This window comes from Silurus meridionalis, chromosome 1 (assembly GCF_014805685.1).
Source record: "Silurus meridionalis isolate SWU-2019-XX chromosome 1, ASM1480568v1, whole genome shotgun sequence".
Classification (NCBI taxonomy): domain Eukaryota; kingdom Metazoa; phylum Chordata; class Actinopteri; order Siluriformes; family Siluridae; genus Silurus; species Silurus meridionalis.
The window spans coordinates 19,239,773-19,259,933 of NC_060884.1; the positions used below are offsets into that span (position 1 = coordinate 19,239,773).

Genomic DNA, 20,161 nt, shown 5'->3' on the forward strand with positions numbered 1-20,161 from the left:
CTACATTATAAACATTGAAAAAAAAAATCAATGATTACGCACTCCAACGTCAGTTATAAGCCGTGACTTGTATCATATATTGACCCGGAAATAAACTGCTCCCACGCTGGACCGTTACGCACAGTAGGGGGCGTCATGAAACTGACAGGACCCGGAAGTTGAACAAGAAAGCACGTTGTAGCCGGTATACTGTAACTCTGAATTTATTGTGTACTTGTTTTTTTTTTTTGCAGATGTTTGGTTTATTGTGATATACTAATTATAACATTATAGAAATAGAAAGAGCAAATTAGTGTATATTTCGATAATAAGTACACTGACTGTATATCCAGTAAGCAGGCTTGCTGTGCTGTTCTCTCTCATATGGGGAGAAGTGTCTGACTTGGCGAGTGAAATCAGACTTGTTCACGCTGAGATCGGACTCTCTCTAGTCGGCACAGTAAGAAAAGTCAAACGTGTACACAAACATATATGATGCTTTGTCATGTTGTGACCGAGTCTCTGTTTTGCAGGAGAGAAATGGCTGAAGTGTGTGTCAACAAGGGAAATGAGGAGCTCCAGCCCTTCACTGTCACTGTAGGAGCTACTGTTCCTACAGGCTTTGAATACACTGCAGCTGAGGAGGTGCAGGAGAAAATAGGAGCCAGTGCCAGAGTTAGCAAAGACCGAGGCAGAATTTATTTCGAAATATCTACGGATCATCTGCACAAGGTTGGTGTTTTACAGCTACAGCTAAAAACACCCTGCCCAAATACCCTTCTTTCAATTTCTCACTAAATGCTTTCCCACTGGACATGAACACACAATGCATTAGAGTCTTTTAGGGTATACACCAGACTCAATATTGATTTAATAGAAATGAATTACTTCCGAGTGAAATATTGTTGTGCTTAGAACCAAGTACTGATACTTGACATTCAAACATGCAAATCAATATACTGTCATATAAATCCATTCAAATACCACAAAGCTGTTCATGAGATACAGAAGAGGAGGTTGCTCTCGGGAAGCTGTCGCAAGGTTGCAATGGACTTTACCAGGAAAGATGAGAAACACGTTTCGAGATGTGTTTAATAAGGAAATAACAATCATATGAAGGACATTTTGCTAAAAAAAAAAAAAAAAAGGACAAAAGTGTCTATTTCCTTTGTATGGAGATTTTTCGAGAGATTATTTAAAAAAATGTATAAACAATTACAGTGAAGATGAAAAAAAAAACTGTCCTGCACATATTTCTAGTTTTCTACAGAGACTGATTATAGACTGGAGTGATGTAACTGAGGTTGAGCCAGAATTCAGAGCTCATGTTGATTTTGCTGAGATTTGTACCTCTAGGTTTTTTTGTGTTGTTTTTTGGCCATTTGGGGCTTGTTGCTTTAAAAAAAAAAAAAAAAAGCCACAAGCCACACCTACTGGAATACAGATACCAGTATTTGCTAAAGATAAAGGCGTTGCATTACATATTTGCTGAAATGTTCATATATATTTGTTTGAGACCTTTTACAGGGTATTTATAAGCTAATTGTGACTTTAATTTGAGACCACTCAGGTAGCAAGCAAGCTGACCCTATTTCTGTATACAGGGACCACTTTTCAGTGAAAGTAGGCTTTAGTGGGCAGATTGATCATCACATTGGAAGAAAGTAAAGAAGTTTTTTTTTTCTGCCACTTATATGTTCATTAAAGTCTAAATGTAGAGAAGCATCCGTTAGATAGATATCGGTGGAGAGATCTTTTCGAACAACCCATTCCACATTTATCCTCCTTTCCATTGTATTTGCTGTCATAATAACCCCCACTGTCCTGGGAGGATGTTTCACTAGATTTTAGAGTGTGGTTAGTAAAGTCAGGTCCTGATCTACAGTGTGGAGGTCTGAGGTGCAGTCACTTCTAATTCAACTCAACATTTTTTAACATGGTTGAGGTTCTACAGCAGGCCATTCAAGATCTTCCACTCCAAACTCATGTAAACTATATCTTCATGTACCTCGCTTTGTGCACTGGAGCATTGTTAAGCTGGAACATGTATAGCTCCAAATTTGTGTTAACAGAAGTTAGCACAATGTTCTTCTTGGGAAAGAACCACATATGGCTGGGAAAAGTCAGGTGTCTTAATACTTCTGTTCATATAGTGTATGCACAACATTGAAAAGAGTAATATTAAATAAAGGTGGAAAAGGAGAAATTATATTAGATAATATATACATCTTACAGTATGTGTGCTGTAGCCTGTATGTACAGTTAGTGGTGAACTCCTCTATCACACAGATGGTCTGTAACAGTGTTATGATGAAACTGTAAAATATTTCTTTAATAAAACATTCTTTTTTAAAACCTTCACATATCGTCTTGTCCCAAAACATTGCCATTTTTCTAATATTATGTCCTTAAAGCTCATATTTGACCATATTTTACTACAAATCATCTGCTAGCTAAGATGTAAGACGTGTAGGTTTAGTGCAGGTTTTTTTTTTTTTCTTTCCCAAAACAAATCGTTTGTTTGTGTGTGTTTTCTAGCATCAAGGTTTAAGTACACTATTTACCAAACTATGTAAAACAGTTTTAAAATGCTGTTTTGTGAAAATATTTACAAACACTTTCCAGGATGGGTTTTTTTTTTATTTATTTATTTTTTTTTAAATGAAGTCCAGTGCATGTTATTCCATAATAGTCATCGTTCTGTGTACTCTTACTCAAACTACAGTGATATCGACACAGCATGGATTTACAAAATGTGGTGTTTTTTTTAATTTTTAGGTGCACCATTTAAAGTCTGTGGACAATCTGTTTGTCGTGGTTAAACATTATGACGATTATCAGTTCAAAGAAACAAAGGTAAGCATTTTATTTCTAATTTTCCAGTTCTTTTTACCACATGGTTGTAAGTGATGAAATATGAAATGTATATGAAAATCATGCTTTATCAATAAATAGAATGTGATGAATACTTTTCCCAATAGGAAGACGCTTTATTAGACCTGCAGCAACTCGCTCCTGTGTTACCCTGGAACAATGCCTTGGAGGTCTGGAAAATGAACAACTCTCTGAAAAAGAAGAGAACTCGCCGGAGAGGAGCTGGCGCCCCCAAACCCAAGCTTAGTGATGCATCTGAACCTGAGAAACCCCATGCTGAGCCTGATCCATCACAACTGAACGAGAATCCTGGAAACGCCTGTCCCCAGCAGGAGCCCGGTACTGACGGAGAGCAAGATTGCGATATTCAGGAGTCCGAAGTTAAGCCTCTGAAATTCCGCGTGACTTGTAATAGAGCCGGAGACAAGCACAGCTTCACTTCGAATGATGCAGCACGGGACTTCGGTGGGGCTGTGCAAGAGTTCTTTCAGTGGAAGGCAGACATGACCAAGTTTGATGTGGAAGTAAGCCTATTACTTGAGTATTAATCAAGAGCCATTTGGTGATTTTTATTTCCGTTCAGATTGACAATATTTGTATTGTTCGTTGTCCCATTTCATGAGGAACCAAGAATGAGTAAATCAATCATGTTTTAGTCACACACACATTTTCTGACATGCGATGATGCTATGTATTGAGTCATTTCTTCCCATTCTCACAATAAAAAAAAAAAAATAATATTGCAGTGGAGCTGTGGGACATGTATGTGGGTCATGTAAATATGCTGTTGTCACTGAAAGCTTGTTGAAAGCTAATGTAATTGTTTTCATGATCATGTATACAGGATATATTTCCCAATTTAGTTAGATTCATGAACAACAGATTGTGCATTCATAGGTTTTTTTTTTATACTTGCAATAAATGATGTGGAATTACAGAAGGACAAGTTAGTTCCTGTTATCACTGAGCAGCACTGTAAACACCACCAGTCTGTCTTGACGTTTGTGGAAGGTTGTGTCAAGAAACCAGAAAGATAATCCCTTATTACAGTATAAATGTTGAAAGACAGGTTTTACTATAAATGTGCAAGAGGTAAGCACTCTTGAGATTCTAATGCATTCTAATTTGTAGTTTTATTGAAATTGTTTTTTATGTCATTATTTGTTAGGTGCTGTTGAATATCCACAACAACGAGATGGTGGTAGGCATCGCTCTTACAGAGGAGAGTCTGCACAGAAGAAACATTACTCACTTTGGCCCCACTACTCTACGCTCCACCCTGGCTTATGGGATGTTAAGGTCAGACAAAAATGCTTGGTTACAGCAAATAACTATTTGAGATGGATTCTTCATTATTTCAAGTCTAAAATTGGATCTGATTGATACACAACAGTCTTTAAAAGGATAACATCATAACTATTGTTGTTTTTTTATAGGCTTTGCAAGCCACAGATATCAGATGTTATAGTAGACCCCATGTGTGGCAGTGGAGCCATACCTTTAGAGGTAAACAGTGCGTTTCCGTGAATGAATGTGTTCTACTCAGGGTATTGTTTTGAAATTTGTAAGACATCAACAAAAAATGTGATTTTCTTAGGGAGTCATTGAGTGGTCAAATTCGTTCTTTCTTTCTGGGGACAACAACGACATGGCCATCAGTCGAACAGTTAATAACATCAACCACATCGTGAAGAAAAAACAAGATGGTGGCAGGTGAGCCTTTTATAATCTCTATCCATCTTCTTTTAAATGATTAAAGAAAATGAGGCGTTCATAAGAAATTGGATTTCAGAAGAAATAATTACGATGAGACTTTAAGTATGTACAGAATTATTTTAGGTAATGTAATGCTTACATGTTTTTATATAGTATATCTCCAGGTTTATCTATAGACACTGCACAGTGGAACTTGTGCAATTTACCATTGAGGACTAGTTCTGTGGACAGCATCATTACTGACATGCCCTTTGGAAAGAGGTACTGTAATACTATTTAACTAAATCGCCATATGGAATATTATCTAGCTGTTTTTTTTATATTTGTTTTTATAATAAATATCAATAAAAAATTGTTGTTGTTTTTTTCTCATTGCTCACACTGTGGGGGTGGAGGGAGTGAAAACAAGGCTTTTTTGCCATCTTTTCTTTGATGTATTATTTAGGCGGACTTATTTGAGACAAGTAATGCAGGGGCATCCGATTTTATCTGGAAAGTGTGGGTGCATGTTTACATTCCAGCAAAGGAGCCACACCTAAATCTTTTGAAATCCAAGAACAACTGATTTAAACAGGTCGGACTCCTGCTGGATTGAAATGAAACTCTGCACCCACACAGACCCTTTTGAAGAGAGATGGGACAACAAACTTCTGTTTCTGTTCAAGTCGTCATTTTTGTTTATGTTTCTTGATTAAATATACAAGACACTTTAGAGGATAAGAGAAACCCTGTTAATAGCTACAGCTAGCAGCCTGAATATGGTATAGCTCATTATGTGTTATATATGGGTCATTATACTTCTGCTATTTGAAGAAAACATTGCTACGATATATTCTCAGGCCAAATAAATGATAGTTTGTGTCTAATTAATTGTGTGCAAATGTTTTGTCTTAAAAGAATGGGATCCAGGAAGAAGAACTGGGATCTGTATCCTTCTTGCCTTCGAGAAATGGCGCGGGTCTGCAGGCCAGGCACAGGACAGGCTGTATTGCTGACCCAGGACAAAAAATGCTTTGCTAAGGTAGAATACGCATACGTGTTTGTGGGCAATGTAAATTCATGTCATTTTAAAACAATCAAATAGAGACAGTTTTATTATTTTAGCTTTGACTTTATCAGACAAAGTTTATATTTACCAGTAGAAAATGAAATTGAAAAAAAAAAAAACTTCCTCTGACTGGATAATTGACGTAAGGAATAACACACTTCTTAAAGTTACTCAAAGGCAGTATACACCAGGGGTGTGTGATACACAGTTATCCCATAACAACATTGTCTGGACTTTGTTATTCTGCTTATACCACAATATATTTTTCATATATTATAATACTTATATTGTTAATGAGCGGTGCGTCATTTTACAAAGAAATGTGTTTACAAAGTGCTTACAACTGAGACTGCTTTTTGAAACATCTACTTACAAAAACATCACTAAGTCAGTGATCAAATATCTTATTTGACACAATCTAGTCTTACATTAAATGAAGTGTCCTCTGTACAATTACCTGTCTGTGACATATTATTATGGAATCAAGAACGTTTTAGAAGGAGCACATTTATATTGACTTGTCATTCATGGTTCAACAAAAATCACTGTTTGAATGAAATAATGCATCTTCTGACCGATCAGATTGAACATTTTGGACTTGATGATCAGTGACAAATATGGAAGAAAAAAGAGTGAGGCTTTAAATCAAAAGAACATACCAACTGTAAAACATCATAGAGTGGGAACATTCACACATTGTCCCATTCCACCCCATTGTTACTGTCCCTCCACTCTGCATGTCATGATGCCTCGGTCACATGTCTTACCTCAATCTGCTACCTTCTTAAAGGGGCTGCTCCGGCCGCTAATACATAATACATTACCACTAAACTGAAACCCCCAGCTAGCAAAATAAACAAAAAACAAAAAAAGCAAAACAACACAGTGGATTCATGATTATTATATTTAGAAAATACCAGTTTTTATGCCGGTCGTATCATTTTATTTTGTTGTATTTATCCGCCACACCTTAAAGGCCGGTTTGTGAAAAAATATTGTCTGACATTAATCCGGTCCGTGGGGCAAAACAAGTTTTAGACCGCTGATCTAAATTATATCTTTTGAACTAGTTCACTGAACTATAAGCATGGCTGCACATGGAGGCCCACAAACATGACACCAGCTGTCAGAAACAATGGGCAAAACTTTTTGCATTGTGAAACGCTTGGGAAGGCTCCTCCAAGTGTTTGATATAAGTTATACACTTAAAAGCCAATGGCAGCAAATACAAACAAAGCACATGTCAACTTGTGACCCCTTAGTAGGTTTAATCTGAATTATAGCTTTTATTTTAAAATTATTTATTATGGAAATGAGGTTTAATGCCTATAGTGAATTAATGCAAGGAAAGTATGGTAACCTAAAATGTGGAAATGAGTTGGAATGTTGTTAGCAGGTGGGTGTAAGCAAAAATGTAACCTCAGTTGTATTTGTTCTGATCTTTGAACAGCTATAATGATTGAGAGAGGTCCATTTTGTTAGAAGAAAATACCACTGTTTTAGACTCACAGAAACCAGTCTGTTTGGTATGACATAGTAATTAAACATGTCTCAGGTAAAATCACTGAAAGTTTCAGATTTCATACACGCGTCATACAATTCATGAACAACACTTCTCATTGCAGCAGAGTTGTAAAAAAACAACCGTGGTTGCTTCATGTTTGAACTATGAGTAATATTCTGACATAAAAGTATGTTTTATGTTTATTTATTTTTATTTTTTCCCACAGAGTAAACATTTTATCGTAAGCTGTATCAGACTGAAAAATCTCAAAAGCTTGAGCAGTCAGGCATGGTGTATGCAATAATGTTAATTCCGGAGTGTGTACTTATGTATGTTTATTCTTCACAGGCTCTATCACGAATGGGAGGGCTGTGGAGGAAATTACACACGGTTTGGGTGAACGTGGGAGGGTTGCATGCTGGTGTGTTTGTGTTGCGCCGCACGACAGCAGTTTTTGGTACCACTCCAGAAGATGTCAGAGATCCTCATATGGGATGTGAATCACAAGAGGTCAACATGGAGGAGAAGGTTCACACACCAAGATCTGAATGAGTTACTATTATAACTAAAGAAATATAATACCTATAAAAGCTATACCCCATCACTTTGTTCATATTTAGTTAGTTCCGGTGTTGAATACAATGTTCTTTTCACATATCAGCAACACTGGACCTCTTGGAATGCTTTGATTGTGGAAATATACATTTTTAGAAATGTACATGTTGCTGTCAGACTGAAGTTCCGAACAACAAGTTCAATAAATGTGAAAATCAGTTCCTCCCTTGTCAAAGAGCTTTGCTTCCAGTGTCTACAGGAAAAGTGGTTTTTCTTGCATAATCATTTCCTTTCCCCACACATCATAATGGGGTTTTTTTTCCAAGCCTTTCTTGGAAGATGTTTCTTCCCATAAGATGTCTTGTTTGGGTTTTGGTCAGTGATGATTGGATACACTGACTCCAAGAGTACCAGGATAAAAAATAGAATACTGTAGAGTAGTTTAAAATAATTATGATCAGTAACTCTGTTCATGCTGTTTATGCTATTTCTAATTTAAAAATACCCAGAAGTTAGTGAATGAATGTCTGTCTCTCTCTGCACCTCTGCCTGTCTTGATGTCATTCTACTTTTCTTATTTCATTGCATAACGCTTTTAAGACTTTTCTAAACTTCCTCCTAAACATAAATAAATTATAAACATGTACATGATTTTGCCATATATGGCAAAATATATATATTATAATGCCTTATAAATATATTTTATAAAATATATTATTCATGACCGTTTTACAACTCGGGTACCTGGCCAAGTGTAACATCAATTACTTATCTTATTTTGTATTTTTATTTATTTATTTATTTGCACTTTGCTATTCATTTTTCTCTTTTACTTTTTTTCATATTATCTTTTATATAAATAATTAAAAAAATAGTTATTTAATCTGTAAACGTTTCTCACTAACCACTGCCATAGGAAAACATCATGATCTTTTTTCGGCTGCTCCCATTAGGGGTCGCCACAGCGGATCATCCGTTTCCACACACCCCTGTCGTTTACATCTGCCTCTTTCAAACCAACTACCTGCATATTGTCCCTCACCACATCCATAAACCTCCTCCTTGGTCTCCCTCTTTTCCTCCTTCCTGGCAACTCCATCCTCAGCATTCTCCTACTGATATAACCCATGTCCCTTCTCTGCACATGTCCAAACCATCTTAATCTCGCCTCTCTCACTTTGTCCCCAAAATGTCCTACATGCGCTGTCCCTCTAATAAACTCATTTCTAATCCTGTTCCTTCTCGTCACTTCTAACGAAAACCTCAACATCTTCAGCTCTGCTACTTCCAGCTCCACCTCCTGTCTTTTACTCAATGCCACTGTCTCTAATCCATACAACATCGCAGGTCTCACCACAGTCCTATAAACTTTCCCTTTCACTCTTGCAGATACTCTTCTATCACAAGTCACTCCTGCCACTCTTCTCCAACCACTCCACCCTGCCTGCACTATTTTCTTCACTTCTCTAACACACTCTCCATTACTTGCACTGTTGATCCCAGGTACCTGAACTCCTCCACCTTCTCCACCTCTTTTCCCTGCAACCACACCACTCCACTGCCCTCCCTCTCATTCACACCGATGTACTCTGACTTACTCCTACTGACTTTCATTCCCCTTCTCTCCAGCACATACCTCCAACCCTTTTTCTTCTTAACCTGCTCACTACGAAAACACATACACCTAAAATAAATAACTACATTCTTGTAATTATCCAAATAGTCAATGCAACAGCAGGCCAATGCACAAAAACCTGTTGATGAAAGACTTGTTTTGAGTATTTTTAGAAACAGCTGATCAGCAAATAACAGATTTGCAGAATGATAGATCTTGTTGATGAGAGAAATCAGAACACAACACTTTTCTTTTCTTTTCAAGTTTACAATAAGGCTGCCACAAATCAAGTACTGAACTGTGGTAAGTAGAAAAGCAGCTCAGAATACACAACACGTGGAAGCTTGAGGTGGATGAGCTACAACAGCAGAATACAACAACTTCCATCTTCCCAAACAAGAAGAAACATCTAGGTATCAATATGGTTATGGGTCTTGCAGTGATGGTTAAGTTTATGGTTAAGTGACCGACAGTAGCATCTTGGTTAGTTAAAGGCTTAAACATCCCACCCAAGATTTACTCAAAATTGGCATTAAAGTGTATAAAAAACGAATCTTAGCACCCAGGAGTGGTCATTTAACCAGAAAACAAATCCTCTCCCGATTAACGTGATCCCAATACACCTGATTGCCAAACATTCACCTGTTTCACCCGTTTTAAATGCGTACGTCGTGCCACTGTTTTAATAGGTGTGATTATTTTTGGTAACCTGTATACGAAGTTCATTTAAATGTACGTCAATAAAGAAGTTGATCCGACGTAATCGGATCTCAATTGTGTGTGTGTGTGTGTGTGTGTGTGCACGAGCACGCACGCTAAAGCGACGTTCACACACACACACACACCTCTGCTTGAGAAACACCCCATTGCTGTACAGTATATAAGACCGTACATGTTACCAGCAGTAGTTACCCCTTTTATTCATTCTGGCTTGTTTCTAACTTAGATAAGGAACCAATATGATTTGGGCAATCCTCCTGCTCCTCAACGGGATAATGTTCTATTATTTTCTTTCTAACCGGACGCGGTGAGTGCTGAATCTTTATTACTCCTCACTTATTTAAAAAAAAGACCTATATTGGATAAAAAAACTTGTATACAATTATAACTGCTTCAAGCTTCATGTATCATGAGAAATACTTGTCTCATAAATTAACTGTAAAAGCCTTGTAAAAATTTAAATATATATATATATATATATATATATATATATATATATATATATATATATATATATATATATATATATAAAAAAGAGTCATTTTTCTCTGCAATAGTTCTTTTGAAAGGAAAGCTATTACATGGCACTGAGAATTATGAATGTACTAGACAGAATTCCTGATGCACAGCCTCCTTATTTGTCTTTTACTACTGCAAAAAAAAAAAAAAAAACATGGTGTAGCAATCCAATATTCTACGTCAGGTTGAATATTCTGCTGCCATCAAGGAACAATATAAGAATAAAAAAAAATATTATTGATTTTATAATCAAGGCTGCAATAAGTAAGCATGGTGCAAATAAAAATCGAATATTAAAGCCACCTTAAATACTAAGTACACGAACCCATGTGCTATTTATATATGGCTTAGAGGACGATTATAACATCACAGCAGTCAAAAGCAAATATTAAGACTCTTAGGGGATTAGAAACATCTGATTAATTCTCTGTTTGTCAATCTTTTTTTATGACAAATATGTTACTAATACATTTTGTTAAGAAGATATATAGTTATGAATCCTAATTTGCTGTTATTTGCTAGTATGTAAGCATGAACGGAAAAATGAAACAGAAAACAGACTCTACAACTTCACATGAGAAATCTGATCTGATTTCAGGTCGAAAAGAGAACCACCTTTGGACAAAGGAGTTATCCCTTGGTTGGGACATGCACTAGATTTTGGAAAAGATGCCACCAAATTTTTGAAAAGAATGAAACAGAAACATGGGGACATATTTACTGTAATTTGCAAGCATCTAAGCATTTTTCTAAGTATACCTTTTACATTTTAATATATAAGTCTGTGTTTTTCTCTCAATTTTACTGGACCGTATATGATTTTCCAGGTTCGTGTGGCTGGACGTTATGTTACGGTCCTGCTGGACCCCCATTCATATGACTCTGTCCTTGAGGACACAAAATCTCTAGACTTTTCACGCTATGCTCAGGTGCTGATGGACCGGATTTTTAACCTGAAGCTTCCGAATTACAAACCTGAGATTGAGAAGGATATAATGAGAAGGTACATAATTAGACAAATTACATTCATTCATGTTTTGTATAATTCTCTGTTTGATTATCTTACACATTCGTTTGGCTTCATAGTAGTCCCCCTGTTCCATAACCATTTGTTTACTGCAACACGACAAGGCTTTTATAGTTATAATACTATAATACTTGACTTCCATTCCTAATTCGGCTCTTTTTCAGAAGGATTTTCATCTTCCTGCAGTGATAGCTGAACATTAAGAACACATTTCAGGTTAAAGCTGACACCCTTGTACACAGATTTTTAACAGGCCCTTAAAATACACTATTGTGATGTGAGTGCAGTATATTCCATTAAAACATGATGAGCATTATTATAAACAAGAGTATTTGCATCGAGCTATATGTATTTCAAACTTGTTATAAATATATAACACCTTTCCTAAAGTAAATTTTATGACTTACACAATACTTTTCCTCTCAGTATTTCTCCAGTCAGAGATTTGTTAATGAAAGCATTACCAGTTTATTCTTGTGTAATTAAAGGCATTGTGCAATATCTGTCTGCTAGCATAGTGTTTAAATCACAGGGTTAGGCTGTCACTATGACTCAGTGGTAAATGATTTATGTCATTTTTTACAATAACCAGACAATTGGAGGGATGTTTTCCAAGCCCCAAACACCCACACTTGCTGCCTGTAAACTGAGTAACTACTTTGACACCCAATGTTCACTTTGTCAGGAATCATTCATTGAAACATTTACATTTTTAATAAACTGCTCTGACAAAGTAGCGTCACCATGGACATTCAATGCATATACTAGATGGCCAATGTTAGATCATTTCTGAATAACTTTTAATGTCATTGTAATTTAATATATCCGTGCTATTTGAATCTCAGTAAATATATACAGTGCAGCCGTTAAGATTCTTGTGAAACAGGTAAGGGCTTTTGAATATTTGCTTGTTAATTATATATATAGGTATTTAGGAAGGAACCTGTTGCCTGCTGAGGGAATCACTTCTTGCTTTTACAAGTTTATTGTAATTGCTCTGGTACACTCGCTCTGTTGTGGTATTTCTACGTATGCACTGAGGGTGTGCCCTTTATGAAATTGTTCTTTTTAAAGTGCTTTCACTAATTGTTTTTGCCAAACAGTGTTTTATTTTTGTCGTTGTTGCAATCACAGGTGGCATGCAAAACTGATTAAACACCTTATTACATAACAGGTGGTGTTTGTAGAATAGCGGGCATTATAGCTTATCACATCATCCCTTAATGCACATGGTAATGTCCTCATATTTTTTATCTGGTGTGTTTAGCTTACTAGGGTTAGCTAAAGGTATACTGATTCCTATACAAAAAAAAATCCTCTTCCAATGAGTCTCATACATGCAATCCAGGGAACATGAGACTGAGTATTTTTTATCTCTTAGATTTCTTTGTGCACATTTCTTACAATTTTTGTATGCTTTGCTTTCTGCAGGCATTTCCAGGGCGAGAGCCTGTTATGCTTGAACCACGTCATGGAGAACCACCTGCAAAAACTGCTAACACTAGAGACAGAGGCTCTAAACCAGTCTGACTGGAAACATGACGGGCTCTTCCACTTCTGCTACAGCCTGATGTTTAGGTATAGTGCATGTTAGCAGTAATACTAAAGTGCACAAAGCGGAAGACATGAACTTATCTCTCATAAACAGTTTATACATGCAAATTCTTTCCCCATTATCCTGTTTGTAAATTGGAGCCATGATAAATGTTGACTAAGTTGTAAAAGAAACAAGCCATAAGACTTTAGAAGGGCACTTAGGAGTGATTTGCAGGATTTCCTCATTATATTTATTTATTTTTTTGGTTTATTTAGTTGTGCTGTTAATGTCTGCTTTAAAAACGCATGCAACATGTATATTAATTTAAAGTAAATTGCAAGAACTAACAGTGAAGTCAATCAACTCTTGCAAAGTTCATCAGATAAAGTTTATGACTATATTCTGAAAAGGGAAAGAAATGGGAAATCTCAATAAAGTACATTATCAAAAAGGTTTTTCAGTTTGTCCTAAAAGTGCTACAGACTAGAGAAACCTATGGGAGTTTTTTGCTTTTGGGTTCTAACAGGTTCCAACTAGAATACTTATTAGAGTCCTTTTCAAATGAGAAACTATTCAAACTATGCATTTAAAAAGCCTTTTAAGATGTGCAGGGGACAAATACACTCAGTGAGGTCATGAAAGTCATATATAGTTATGGGAATTTTTGTCCTGCTTTGTTTTCTTAAATGTTTTCCTCTTTCTTTCAGGGCTGGATATCTCACTCTCTTTGGTGGAGAAGAAAACAACAATTGTGCTGATGCTGCTAAAGTTTTTACAGAGTACCACAAATTTGATGGCCTCTTGATTAAGTTGGCTCGCAGCACTTTAAAGTCTGGTAAGTTAAATTTGTCTCTATCTGTTATCCTTAATACATTTACGCAGATAATGTTTGATTATTCTGTAATGCATTAAGTTCCGTTAATCAAATGTGTTCCTTCATTTATTGGATTATTATTATAAAAAGCAAAAGGTAATGTGTTGTTTTCTTATGCTTACATGGCAACCTTGTATGAGGCATAATAATGTTGCCCGATGAATACGCCAGATTTTAAAGTCACGTCAATTTGAAGGAGTGCCACCAAGTTTGACAAACTCCTGTGATGATGTCATCAAAGATAGATGTATTTTGTTTTGTTGCTGTGGCAACTGTACAGGGGAATTACAGACTGTCCTGTTGTATTACGTGACACCAGCAATAATACTCTACACAGTAAAGCCAAGTTTTTATGGTTATACCCTCACTTTGACTTCAGAAACTTATTTATATTTGCCATGTTTACTGTGTTTATTCTAGGATAAGATATAAGTAAGCAGGTGTGATTAAGGACTATGCACCTGGACACAACAGTGGCAGCTTTGGTAGTGCTGTGATTTTAAATTAGTTTCACTGCCTTACCCACTGAGTCACCACTGCCTCCATAGATCCCCTGTTCCCGCTCACATTCCCAGTCACACTGAAAAGAAAATCTGGTTGAAATGTTTGCCATGTCATTCCAGTCATGTCTGATCTTGACTCTATTATAAGGAAACTATTCAACCTACGCAGACATTTTGTAACCCATAACATTTCCGGGTCACTCACCTATATAACAGATTTACTTCAGCCTAACCGTAGCCTAAACAGATACCAATTAAAAAGCATTAAATTGATGTCACAAAAGACCATTTTCCCCCAACCACCTCCTACTCTTCCTTAAGCTATGTCATCACTGTCTCATTCCCTGTCATCATGACACAGGTTTCATTACTAGCCACAGAACACTGGGTTTATTGCTGCTTTTGGTTTGATGACAGTGTGTAGATAATGTGTAAACAGTGTGTCACTGTGAATCACATCATTCGCATCAACCTGCTGTTTACATCCAAAGTATGAATCAGTTGTTTATAACTCGCTCACAATTCCTCTTGCTTTTCATAGTGGCAAATGATCTCTTAACTTTTGTACTTAGGTTTCACTCTAGTCCCTCTCTCTCTCTCTCTTTCTCTTCATCTCTATTTTTGTCACTGTAGGGGAGAAGCAGACCGCAGGCTTGGTAAAGCAGAGACTGTGGGAGTTGCTGGCACAGGCTGGACTGAGAGAGGATTCCAGTTTGTGGATGCAGAGTTACAGGCATCACTTAGAAGAAGAGGGCGCTGATAAAGAGACACAGAGAAAGGCCATGTTGTTACAGCTCTGGGCCACACAGGTCAGTGTGTCTACCAAACCGCAATCTTAATCCTAAAATCACCCTCTAAAATCTCTAAATTCCTCATCCATGGGTGCATAAAAAAACCCTGATCTCGGTCTAAACCTTGTTTCACCCAAAGTGTCAAATCTTTTTTATATTTTGCTGACCTCAAGCTGAAGAATATTGCAGCTTGCACTGCGATTAGTGATTATTGTGTCTATTCTATTTTTTTTACATCAGTTTTAATTCAGTTTCAATCTTATTTGTATAGCTCCAACAAGAGACATTGTCCCAAAACAGCAAGTTTTCGTATAATATTTTTATAATGATGCACAATACATCCCAAATTGGTTAATCATGATCATATAAAATGTTCAAAACATCTATATTAACAGGACAAAGGATAACTGCATGGTGAACTATATCTGCCATGTATGTAGGTATTAAGACTGAGCTATAATTAAACTGTCTAAATATAACCCAGGTGATTTCTGAGTTATTTTAAGCACATGTATAGAGCTTTTGATGTATGTAATCTCTTTGTTTTCCTGAATGCAGTGAGTCATTCTTCTTTTTGTGCTTGTGTTTGCAAAAAAGCCCCGTAATATAAGCCACTCTAATGTCAGTCAAACTGTCAGAGTTGACATGCCACAGAAATGAATACGCAAAAGTCATCAATCACACACTAAACCTGTATGGAACCAGGCAGAAATAATATCAAGACTAAGAAACCTGACTGCATTTCAGAATGAATTATGCAAATGGAGCACAGATGAAGAAGTGTTTTAGAATTCAAGTAGAATGACTACAACCAGCAAATCATTGAGAGCAAGAAGCAGTAGGAACACACGTTTTTAAGGAACCTTAAACATTAAGGGTTCTCATTTATCATTATAATTTTTTTTAGGTGTCTGCAGATATAAAGATTTAGATCTACTAATTTCTACCACACTGTCTGAGAGAAATCTAGAAAGATTAGATGAAGCTGTGTAGTTATATGCCCAGTGGGAACTACACAGATTCATGCTGTGTTTCGCAATATTTCACAGTGTGAGAGAGTGGTGGAAATGAGCTACATAAATCTGAACAGGAGGTTGTTTGACAGGTTGGCCAGAGGAGAGCACTGTTGAACAATATTTCTTCATTTTCCTCTGGCAGAATTCAAGTTATAAGTCACTTTGCTAGGGCAGGTAATGAAATTGAAGTGGACTACTGTATTTTATGTCATATTATCCATTCACTTTATATGCTATATAAGGTATCCTGATTTAGCCTATGTTACTTTTTCCCAGAGCATAAAAAGATTCTGACATTTACTCTATTAGAACCAGTGCATTTAAAACATTTTTTAATACTTTTCTGAAATGTTCAACCACCATTGCAACATGGTTTTGTTGCATGATTTAAATGTTTTTTTTCATGTGCATATATAAACATCTAGTGTCATATGTAGATAATGTGTTGTATGAAACCATCTGCGTAAAACCAGATTTACTTTAGTCTCAGATTATGGTATATTCATTCAAGTGCTCATATAAAATGTGCCGGCCATAGTATGTTCCATAATTTTAACAATATATCTTTCATTCTATCCTCCCAGTGGACCTCCTTTTATAGTAAGCACTTTGACACTGGTGTTGTGAGGCTAACCAGGTTTGAACACTACTGTAGATCATCCCCATTGACCGAGGACATGTTCTTTTCCTGGCTCCGCTTATTGCACTACCTAATATACGACATACCATGCTTATCAGTTGTAAGCTTCCACTGTTAATACAAAGAGTGATTCGAATTGTCTTCAGCCTTATGTAATTACACCCATACACCTCATTGTTCCACTGGTCATGAAGGAGAGATGCCAGAATGAAGTAATGAAAGAAATTTTCTGCGATTGTTACATACCGATAAAGTCAGGAGAAGAGCTATAATGTTGCATATTGTTTTCTTCTTTCAGGGCAATGTGGGTCCTGCTGCATTCTGGCTCCTGACTTTTCTCCTGACCCACTCAGAGGCCATGAGGGCAGTGAGAAAAGAGTTTCAAAGTGATAAAGTGTCAGGCAGCAACACACTCAACCACCAGGAAGAAACTCCTGTGTTTGGTTAGTCTCATACTTGTCTTTAAAAAAAAAATGGGATAGTGTTTGTGTAAAGTTATACTGATAGAAGTTTCAAGCGAAGAAAATAGTATCTAATTATATATTAAATATCTTATTCTTGAACAACACAAATCACAAATGGTGCATTCAGTTTCTAATTTTACTGAAAGAAGGGAGCTGTGATACTCTAAAGAAATGTGACGCCTTTCCATCGATGACGCAACTGCATCGTCATATCGCCCACACTATACAGCTCTAATGTGTCTCCATGAGATTAACTTAAGGTACAGATTTAGCCTGCTCAGAAAAGAACAGTGCAAAAGAGTCTTTAAGCACTGACTCATGTAAGACCAAAGGTTGCACTAGAAATTAGTCCACTCAACAAGTGTAACCTTATAGTTGAATGTGGATGTTGTGTCTATGTGTCTGTCTGTCTGTCTGTCTGTCTGTCTGTCTGTCTGTCTGTCTGTCTGTTTGCTTGCTTGAGGATGAGAATGACTAATTTAAAAGAGTTGTATCCCACAAGGGAAATGATGCAAAACATTGAATTATGTTAGGGTTGCAGTTTATTAATAAAATTGCTTTTCAATTGCTAATTCAGACAGTGTGCTGGAGGAGACCCTGCGGCTGACCGCTGCCCCGTTCATCACTCGGGAGGTGCTGCAGGACAAGACACTGCATATGGCAGATGGACAAGAATACGATCTGAGGAAGGGGGACCGTGTCTGTCTGTTTCCTTTCATAAGTCCACAGATGGACCCAGAAATACACGTTGAACCTGAGGTACACAAAGAGTCAAACTGATAAACAAACCATTATTGTTACACAATTCATTTTACATTTCAAAAATGTAACTGTTCACTACAACAACAGTGAGTACATTTGAGCTTGAGACAGAAACTGGATTCAGAATATTCTGCAGTATTACACTTTAGTTTTTAATTTAAAACATCCTTGTGTGTCTACTTGTCTACTATCTTGTGTACCATTTATTACAAATAGTCAAAAGGATTGTGAGCTTACATATAAAAAAGACAGTGTTTTCTCTCTGACACACAAACCCATACTCACACTTACCATGGATTACCCTTTGGATAGGTTTAACCCAGGACATGTGTCAGCCATAGGATTACGGTGCAGTGATAGTAGAAAGAAGCTAATTGGCGGAAAAGCCTAGTTACATGTCTGCGTCATGGCAGACGTTACCCTAACAAAGCTATCAGTTTGGAAAATCTCACCCGATGTCAAGTGTAATGACAATGCCGTGGAAACTTGATTGCAGTCCTGATTGACTGAACGTCAAAATGCTGATCTCACACAGATTATTGAGAGAACATTTGTGTGTGTGTGCAAATCATGCCACTCTCCTCTGCAATTTTCTTCACAGAAATTCAAGTATGACAGGTTTCTTAAGGCAGATGGAACAGTAAAAAAAGACTTCTTTAAAGGTGGGAGGAGGCTGAAGTATTACACTATGCCTTGGGGAGCAGGGACCAACGCATGTGTGGGAAAGCCATTCGCAATCCAGTCCATCAGACAGTAAGTATCCTCTGAGACAAAATGCATTCCCCTTTGGAAAACACCGTTCAGCTCACTTAATGCACCTACACACAAAGGGCCACAGAGATTAAAGTTCACACACAAACACACACATACACACACACACAGACACACAGATTAGCATTTTGCAAGCATATGCAACATTCCTATTGTAACCAAACATCTCCATGTCCCTAAAGCTTTCAAATGATAGATTTATACTTCAGTGACGCATCTTTACTGAAGATCTAAACTCACGACTAAGAAAACCTTCCCCTTTGCTGTTTTACTTTGCTGTCTAGGTTTGTGTTTATGATTCTCTTCCATCTGGACATTGAGCTGCAGGACCCTGCAGCTCAGGTGCCTGAAGTGGATGTCAGTCGCTATGGATTTGGAATGCTGCAGCCAAACAAGGAGCTTCAAATCCGATACAAACGCAGAGAGCACGTTTTATTCTGATAACAACCCACCTGTGCCAATTACTCACCTCACTTATACATATTTATTTAACATTTTTATATACCTGTTTCATATAGCTGTACATATTTTTGTATAAATTTTAATACTTTGTATCTTACTCGAGTTTGCAATTGTATATTATAATTGCCTGTTTATAAAAACTAGTTGGAATACACTATATTATTGTTATTTGTTAAACAATGACCATTTAAGGGATTTTGAAGGGGTTTTTATGGATGAAAAAATAAAATGTTAAATTATCGAAAAGAATGTTTGGCTCTTTTATAGAATATTAAATAATGTGGAACTTTAAATAAAAGTATAAATATTATGTCTGATTCTAACCATACAAGCAACATAAAAGTTTGATTATAAGCCACAGAGCTGATGTTCTAATACCTGTTCTGCTTCACTACAGTCTGTTCCTGTGCCCTTCTAAGCATTAATCCTAAAGCTGTACTAAATAAGAACAGGACATGAGGATTCCCTAGGCAGACTGGTTAGATTCTTGTAATGATGGTCCTTGACTTATATAAGACTTTTTCAAATATATTTTTATTGGGGACTAAGTAAAATAAAAAAGAAACAATAAAGCATGTTTCTTTATACATTTTAAGCATGATTAAAGCAGCATTGGCCCCTGACTACTACAAAATACCAAACAATCAATTACTGCTTTTTTTTTTGCGGATTCTCACATAATTTTTTTTTTTTCAAAAATCCTTATGTTTTTTAACCTTTCTCAATTGTGTTTGTGAGGTACCAGTAGAAAATTTAGGTTCCTTGATTTTTTAGCTAGTCTTTT

At 36.6% G+C, this 20,161-nt stretch overlaps 2 protein-coding genes across 3 annotated transcripts; both read left to right on the plus strand.

Annotated features, from left to right (window-relative positions):
• Positions 1-87: 87 nt before the first annotated feature.
• On the plus strand, positions 88-7,898 carry thumpd3 (THUMP domain containing 3). Of its 2 annotated transcripts, none has more exons than XM_046849419.1 (11): positions 88-184; positions 333-439; positions 513-711; positions 2,758-2,835; positions 2,961-3,377; positions 4,022-4,152; positions 4,290-4,359; positions 4,451-4,566; positions 4,723-4,830; positions 5,467-5,590; positions 7,470-7,898. In XM_046849419.1, the coding sequence occupies exons 3-11, from the start codon at positions 520-522 to the stop codon at positions 7,671-7,673; spliced, it is 1,440 nt and encodes a 479-aa protein (XP_046705375.1). In that variant the 5' UTR covers positions 88-184; positions 333-439; positions 513-519; the 3' UTR covers positions 7,674-7,898. The 2 variants fall into 2 exon arrangements, with proteins under 2 accessions (XP_046705375.1, XP_046705384.1); XM_046849428.1 differs by having other exon boundaries at positions 102-184; positions 340-439.
• Positions 7,899-10,139: 2,241 nt separating this feature from the next.
• On the plus strand, positions 10,140-19,627 carry LOC124385911 (prostacyclin synthase-like). Its single transcript, XM_046849408.1, has 10 exons — positions 10,140-10,318; positions 11,129-11,252; positions 11,358-11,533; positions 12,989-13,135; positions 13,802-13,929; positions 15,105-15,280; positions 17,217-17,361; positions 17,960-18,141; positions 18,746-18,897; positions 19,200-19,627. Exons 1-10 carry the CDS (start codon positions 10,251-10,253, stop codon positions 19,354-19,356), a joined length of 1,455 nt encoding a protein of 484 aa, XP_046705364.1. The 5' UTR covers positions 10,140-10,250; the 3' UTR covers positions 19,357-19,627.
• Positions 19,628-20,161: the final 534 nt, after the last annotated feature.

Coding starts and splice junctions, on each gene's coding strand:
- LOC124385911 (XM_046849408.1), top strand. CDS start 10,251: ATGATTTGGGCAATCCTCCTGCTCCTCAACGGGATAATGTTCTATTAT. Junction 11,534..12,988: donor GAGAAGGATATAATGAGAAG/GTACATAATTAG, acceptor TGCTTTCTGCAG/GCATTTCCAGGGCGAGAGCC. Junction 13,930..15,104: donor TCGCAGCACTTTAAAGTCTG/GTAAGTTAAATT, acceptor TTGTCACTGTAG/GGGAGAAGCAGACCGCAGGC.
- thumpd3 (XM_046849419.1), top strand. CDS start 520: ATGGCTGAAGTGTGTGTCAACAAGGGAAATGAGGAGCTCCAGCCCTTC. Junction 4,360..4,450: donor GTGGAGCCATACCTTTAGAG/GTAAACAGTGCG, acceptor TGATTTTCTTAG/GGAGTCATTGAGTGGTCAAA. Junction 4,567..4,722: donor AAAAAACAAGATGGTGGCAG/GTGAGCCTTTTA, acceptor GTTTTTATATAG/TATATCTCCAGGTTTATCTA.